The sequence below is a fragment of the Miscanthus floridulus genome, chromosome 11 (assembly GCF_019320115.1).
Source record: "Miscanthus floridulus cultivar M001 chromosome 11, ASM1932011v1, whole genome shotgun sequence".
In the NCBI taxonomy this organism is placed as follows: Eukaryota; Viridiplantae; Streptophyta; class Magnoliopsida; order Poales; family Poaceae; genus Miscanthus; species Miscanthus floridulus.
This window is the reverse complement of record NC_089590.1, coordinates 100,028,037-100,035,452: the sequence shown is the minus strand read 5'-3', so window position 1 is coordinate 100,035,452 and position 7,416 is coordinate 100,028,037. Positions and strand designations below refer to the sequence as shown.

Here is a 7,416-nt window from a genome sequence, read left to right as displayed (position 1 = left end):
AAAAGGCAATGTTGTGGTGAGATTTTTTTTGTTCGATCAGCTACATGCGTGCGTGTGATGTTCTAACTTTAATTTGTATTCTTAGTGTTTCATAAGTTTATTTGCACTGTTGCATACGTACACTATTTCTTTAGTGTTGCAAACCTTGTTTTTCAATGTTGCAAGGAATGATTAACATCTGATCCATTTGTCTCTCTTTCCATCTCTTCCTCATATACGCCAAGGTTCAATTCAGTGTGTGCACCGGCGCGTACGTGTCAGCAAAGGGAAGGAGCGCTGGACGTCCGGATGATTATTGTGTGTCGGACGTCTGGCCGCTAGTAAGACTGCAAAAGTAATGGAAACAAACTGGTAAGGACGGCACAGAAAATATTAAGACTGCCTATATATATATTTTAATAAATGGTAATTTGGTAAATTCACTTTATTTTTTTATTTTTGCAAAGTTAATCGGCTATACTCATGGCCCCAGCTCTGGACGCCCCAGCCCACTATTTAATTTCAAATCATAGGCCCATTGTTTGTTGGATTTCCCGGGTTAAACCAACCTAGCCGTGGAAAGGAGGTGGCCACGGTATAAAAGGAAATAGAAACAAACACGCGATTGTATGGGCCGGATGGCTATGACTGCATGTATGTTGACAACATCAGAAGATAAGGCCTGGATGAGTAGGTTATAGAATTAATGTGTATAACTTGGGTTGCTGCAGCTGCACCGTGTATGCATCCACACATGCATCGACTCCTTTGAATCCATTAAAGTATGTGTTCCCTCCTGAACCGAACAAATATTATTGTAATTTTCCAGACATTCAACAGCTTGCCTTCTCTTTCATTCCTCACTATTTCTCTAATGAACATTGAGCTACGCTGAATGTTCACACAAAAGCACCAATCGTCTATGTATTATGTTTATAAGTTGCTCCAAATTAACTTTTTTTTTGCGAGAAACCAAACATAGTTGCCTTGCCTTTGCCTCCATTAGCCTACGTTCGGGCTGTGTTTGGTTTCGAAACGTCTCGAGACGGGAACGGGACAGGACCGTCCCCTTATCACCTAGTGTTTGGTGGAGAATATATACAAACGCACAATAGAGGCAGTTAAACAGGTTTAAGACGATTTGGGAGCTCTCGGGTTGATGATGTGTAGAGCGGGCGTCCAACTCGATCCATGTCCGATGACTGGCATCGTGAGGTCAGTGGATGGATGAACTCGAAGAGCTAACGAGTCGCGCGCCCTTGCGCGCGTCGTATATCGGGAAGCAATTGGCACCTTATAAGCACATGCTTTTATGTTAGCAAGAAAATGTTATATCTCTCTTTACAGGCCACACACACCAAGAACATGCCGTGGAAGTTTTTTTACTTGAGAACTACAGAAATTGGCTCATGTTTTTTCATGGAACAGATAAACTTAGGGTTAAATTTGCCTCAGATGCAGGCATGAATCAGCGAAGAACTGAATGAATTACAATGGCAACAATATTCACTCATCATCCACTATTGTGCTAAACTATTATACGACCCAGAGAGGTACCTGAATGGGAAAAGAAAATATCTACTTTTGACAATGGTAAAAATATGAGAACATTAATGTTGGATTTGTTCGACTGGGATGTCCTGTGAAAATATTTTGCATCTTTAGCCTTCTTTCATCTTCGCCATAACAGCATATGCTATCTGCATTTCAACATAGCACATTTTGCTTCAGGGCTAATGATAGGGTGATATGCGGAATCATGGAGATGGCAATTATATGTTGCATGCGTAGTAACTGGAATTAATTTAGTAAGTCCAAGGTAAGAGTTGAGTACATAGATATGTGTTATATACCTTTTGAGTGTAATCATCGGTGACGACAGGGAAGAAACAATGTTGAGACTTTTCCCTACAAGCCATTATAAAAGTTTCTAATTCCTTCTCTACCACTGAAATTTTGGCTGCCCCTCCTCAGTCCTTCGCGCAAAGTTTTCTGGTCGTGTGTGCCACTTCCGTCAGGTTACAGAGTGACGGCCGGTAATGGAGGGATAGGAAGACCTTTTTGCCCCTGTGTCCAGGCGTCAGGAGCAGAATTTTTCACTTGCCCTTGACGCCACAAATTTGACAAACAAGTTAACACAGATTCAGAAAGAGATCTCATTCAGAAACCAGAACAACAAATTTGACAAACCAGTTACGAAAATTTCACAAACCATAACATCATTTCACAAACCAGTCATGACATAGACCAGACCATTGTTTTGGTCATGACATTGAGCAGACCATTGTTTTGGTCTTACAAAATGCAGGTTATGGTACCCATAGCACATACACATGAGTTACAAAATATCTGGAGTTTTGAGTCATCTCACAGACAACAACTAAATGTCAAGCTTCCTTTTGCTTCTGGTACCCATAGCAGGATTATCTGGAGTTGTAGATACCTTGGCTCTTGTATTCATAGCAGGACTATTAAGCTTCCTTTTCTTATTCACTGCTGTCTTGGGTCTCCCTTTGTTCTCAGCTGTGTTCATATCATCAGCAGTGTTGACATGCTCAGTTTCTGGCTCCAGGCTAGCAGGGAACACAATGCTCAAAGGCACAGGCTGGCTTCCAGTTTCTGGCTGGTTGGAGCCTGTTCCAGATCTTCTAAAGCAAAAAAAAAGTATTGGGTTAGTGCCTTGGTTTGCTTAGGAGTAAAAGCAGTACCAGATAAAAGCTAAACTAGGTGAGATGAAGCTTCTGTCAGATAATCTGGACTAAAGCAACTAGCCACAAAAATAAAATATTCTGAAAAGGAGTTGAAGGAGATAGGTTCAGCCTATCTGAGGTTGCTCTCTGTAACTCTTCTAGTGCAAAGGTTTTATCACCTAATTTTAGTAATGGTATCAGCAGCAGGAATGTAATTGAAGAAATGGACCTCCAAAACTATCAAGCACAGTTACAAAATATTTTTGATGTTGCTGCAAGTTCTCCATTGGTTAGCAGCTCTATGGAACTCTGCAGTCAAGAGGTATGTGTTTCAGTTCTTCTCCATTTTGGAACTCTGGCGTGGAAGTTGATAGGAAATTTAGAAGTGAAGATCTAATAGGACATTTGCTATCTGATGATACTACCCCAAGGCAAAAGGATGATGACTCTATGGAATTTAATGATGCAATGCCACAATTTGAGAGCTTTGATTTTTCTCTTCCATTGGATAGCTCAACTACTGAAGAAAGTACATTTGGGAGCGTTCATGATTCCAGACAATTTGGTACATTTAATTCTGATACCTCTAATAAATATAAGATGAGCACAGTAAGTGGCATGCGTCAGACAACTATGTCAGGGAAAGCTGCAAACTGTTTGTTTAATGATGATGGAAGACAACACAGTGTAAGTATTGATGGCAGAATAACAGATATTTTTGGTTCAAGTGGATTGGGACATAAGGGTTCTTTCATTACTTCTGATGTTGTAGCGTCATGTTTCTCAAATGCTGCCAACAAACAGGATAATGGTGAAAATCCATTGACCCCTTTCAGAGCATATGGGTTCAATTCCTGAGCTTTTATGCTTCCGAATTGATGAAGACAGTGACATTGCAGAAGAAAATGATTACCGAGAGATATTACCTAACCAGGGCCAATCTGGAAGAAAAGCACTTCAGGATATCACTGGACTATGTCAAAGCTAATTTAAAAGATTACTCTTCGGATTCTTTTTTCAAGTGCAAGTTTATGGAGTTGGATGATTTCAGTTTTATCTAAGTGCAAATACACCACAGTATCTGATTTTTAAATATTGTTAGACTTGTTGGCTCCTCAGATGGATGAATTATTGTCTCAGAGTGTGACACTGAATCCAGCAAATTATTTTAGCACTGATTCAACAAATATATTCCCGAGTTATGCATTGGATCAACATGGTAAACAGGCATCTAACAGGACATTTGCTATCTGATGATACTACATTGATCAGGTATATGTGATAGTTGTACCTGATTGAAGCTGTTGAGGCAGAGGATGAGCTCTTTGATTTCTTAGAACCTGCTGATGTTGTTTTCCTCTTATTTCCAGCAGCTGCTTCAGTTGTGGCAGTTGTACCAGGGGGCAAATCAGGGAACACCATTCTGGTAGGAACAGGAACAATGCTTGTTTCAGTTGAGGCTAGGGTTGCCTTTTTCTTCTTCCTTTTAGGTGGTCCCCTGCAATAGATAAATACAAACTGTCATAGCTGCTAAGTATGTCACATACAACCCAACACAAAAATCTAAAACAAAGAATCTCACCTATCAGCAAGCATTGCTGCAATGTCTGCAGGATCTCCATCTTTACAAGTGTACCAGTGATGCCCATATTCATGGCAAATAGGGCACTGGTGCCTGCCTTTATTGCCTTTGTTGCCACCTTCAGCAGCTCCTCTGAACCTTGTCTTCCTTCTACCAGCAGTTGATTTGAGAAGAGGTGGATGCATGAAGAAGCCATGATCAGATTTGGGCCACATGGACTTATCAGGAATGGCAGGGATGATACCCTCATAAGCTGACCTGAACTTCTGCACTGAGTAGTAGTTGTCCACATGGTCTTCAATTTTCTCTCCTCTTATGCTAGTGATGTAGGCCAGTGCATGCTTACATGGTAGGCCTGAAACCTGCCAAGCCCTACAAGTGCAAGTCCTTTGTTCCAAATTCACAACAAATCTGAAGCTTGATCCTCCTCTTGCACACAACTCTGCAATGCCATCGCCGCTAGTTATGACATCAATATCTAGGTTTCTGCTTTGCTCCTTCAGCTTGTCCACAATGTGTGGAAGTATCTTGCCCTGCATCTGCCTTGCAATCTTCCTTCTGTGGTTCCATTTGATTAATAACTTCTGTCTGATTGTATCAAGCAAGTCATCCAAATTCCTGCCTTTTTCACCTTTGATCCAGTTGTTGAAGCTCTCAGCTAAATTATTTGTGACATAGTCTATCTTACATGTGACTCCAAATTGACTTCTGGTCCATAGCTTCTTATGGTTCTGCTATAGATAAACCATAGCTGCTGGCTTAGCTGCTGCCATTGCTGACCAGTGTTTCTCAAAAAGGTATGAGTTCCAACTGTAAGATGATGCCCACAAATGATCATCAAACACCTGTCCATGGAACCTTTTCTTAAAATTTTGAACAAGATGCCACATACACTCTCTGTGCTCTGCATTAGGAAATACCTCACTCACACCGGCCATCACTGCTTGACCACAATTAGTACAGAAGGTCAGACCTGGTGGACTCCCTATAACATCTCTCAGTCTCTCCATGAACCATATCCAATTCTCATTTGTTTCTGAATCTATGACTCCAACTGCAACTGGATACATCCAGTTGTGCCCATCTACTGCACAGGCTACACATAGCTGACCTCTAAACTTGCCCGTGAGAAATGTACTATCAACTGACAAGTATGGCCTACAGCCTTGAAGAAACCCATCAATACATGGCTTCATGGCAAAGAACAGTCTATTGAACCTAATCTTGTTATTAATGGTATGATGATCAATAACTACAAAGCTACCCAGACAAGATTCCTCAATTTGCAACTTGAACCTATACAAATTGTCAAAACTGGACCTCCAATCTCCAAATAATTGGCTATGAGCTAGTTCCTTACCATTATATACTCTCTTGTAAGGCACAACCACCTTGAATTTATCCTTGATCCTCTTCTGTAGCTCCATAGCTGACACCTTGGGATCCTCAAATACCCAGTCCTTCACCTTTTCACAAACCCAAAACTTGGTTGCACACTTCACTTTACCACCTCTTCTTGTGCTCTGACAGTCATGAGGATATGGGTTCTTCTTCACCTGCAAATATGTCACACCAATTATAAGTAGAGATCTCTTATAAGTAAATCAACAAAAAAAGCAAGATGGCAAGAGTTACCTTCACTGTTGTCTTGTCTGCACCTGTAGATGCAAGAATCCTCCACCTACATCCATCAATTTTGGCACTACAGTAGACCCTGTACCTCCCTGGATCACTCTTCTCTATGTTAAACTCAAACTCATTTCTGATTGCATGTGTAGCCAAAGCCAACCTAAAACAAGACATATTTTCATAGATGCTGCCTACTGTCATTGGTGGGTCATTTTTGTCATACACTATTTTAGGATTACTAAGTGGAACTTTATCTTTGACCATTTCATCTGCCTCATCCTCCTCATAGTCATCATCATCATCATCATCATCAGAATCAGATTCCCATTCAGAGTCAGAAACAGGTACATCCTCCTCAAATGCATCAGTACCCTTGGTCCGTGGCTCTAATTCTATGTACATGCCCTCCTCATCCACACCCACGTGCTCATTCTGTGGCTCAGGATTGTTTAGGTAGTTGTCATCATCAGTGGTTGTTGCCGTTTGAGAGGAAGCTTGTGTTTGAGTGGAAGCTTGTGTTTGGGTTGGTGCTGGTGTAGGCTCAGCTAGGTTACAGGCTTGCATAGAGGAGTTAGGCATTTCAGCTAAATCATGCCATAGTGGAATGACTGGTGTATCAGTACCCATAGGATGGTAAGCAAAGGTCAACAAGCAGGTCTTGGCACTAGCATTTTTGGAAAACATAGTAACTAAATCATGGTCACTGCTGACTTTGATGTTGGACTTGGTTTCACCACAGTAGTAGAACATGTCAACAATGTCACCATAACCACAAGGGTACTTATCCACAATGTCTTCGACCAAATCCTTGAAATTGGTTGTGTCAGCATCTACAACTGTGCTTATGCTAAACCAACGGCATCGAGAATTTGTCGCAACAATCCTTATTTCTAATCTGTAGCTCGTTTTGGGGTCCATCCTACATACGAACACCCATCGATTAAGGCATATCTACGGCAACAAACTAAGCACCTACAATCTCTTAGGCTAAGTGCATGACAATGGAGGACAACAAGAGAAGAAGAAGACAACAGCTTACCCATCTGAAAGCCACGCCGGGCGCACCTCCGGCTCCACCATGGCGACTCCTTGGATCTCGCGGTCACCCTCAACCAAGGCCCCTGCTGCACGCGGCCTTGGATCCAGTGGGTCAACCTCTTGATCCCTACCCCATGAGACCCCCTCCTCACATGTGCAGATCTGCTTGGTCACCGCCGCCTCTTCTCGTCGCCGCCTTGGTTGGATCTCACGGTCACCCTCAACCAAGGCCCCTGCTGCACGCGGCCTTGGATCCAGTGGGTCAACCACTTGATCCCTACCCCATGAGACCCCCTCCTCACGTGTGCTTGGTCACCGCCGCCCCTTCTCGCCGCCGCCTTGGTTCCTTCGGCTAGGGTTTTGAGAGAGAGAGGAGCTCGAGAGAGGACGAGAAATGAGGACCGTCGGCAGACTCTGGTGTTTTTCGTGGGACTTAACTGAACATAGGGGCAAAAAGGTCTTCCTATCCCTCCATTACCGGTCGTCACTCTTAAACCT

At 42.5% G+C, this 7,416-nt stretch overlaps 1 protein-coding gene across 1 annotated transcript; it reads right to left on the bottom strand.

The window, feature by feature from the left end:
• Positions 1-4,985: 4,985 nt before the first annotated feature.
• Positions 4,986-6,960, bottom strand: LOC136492549 (uncharacterized). Its single transcript, XM_066488527.1, has 3 exons — positions 6,920-6,960; positions 5,887-6,799; positions 4,986-5,807 (listed from the first exon to the last, which is right to left on the bottom strand). The coding sequence occupies exons 1-3, from the start codon at positions 6,958-6,960 to the stop codon at positions 4,986-4,988; spliced, it is 1,776 nt and encodes a 591-aa protein (XP_066344624.1).
• Positions 6,961-7,416: the final 456 nt, after the last annotated feature.

What these genes read in the sequence shown, in the direction of transcription:
- LOC136492549 (XM_066488527.1), bottom strand. Translation starts at nt 6,960, where the DNA reads ATGGTGGAGCCGGAGGTGCGCCCGGCGTGGCTTTCAGATGG. An exon ending in CCGGCGTGGCTTTCAGATGG is followed by an intron (nt 6,800 to 6,919) that starts GTAAGCTGTTGT and finishes GTTCGTATGTAG; the next exon opens with GATGGACCCCAAAACGAGCT. An exon ending in CAGACAAGACAACAGTGAAG is followed by an intron (nt 5,808 to 5,886) that starts GTAACTCTTGCC and finishes ACATATTTGCAG; the next exon opens with GTGAAGAAGAACCCATATCC.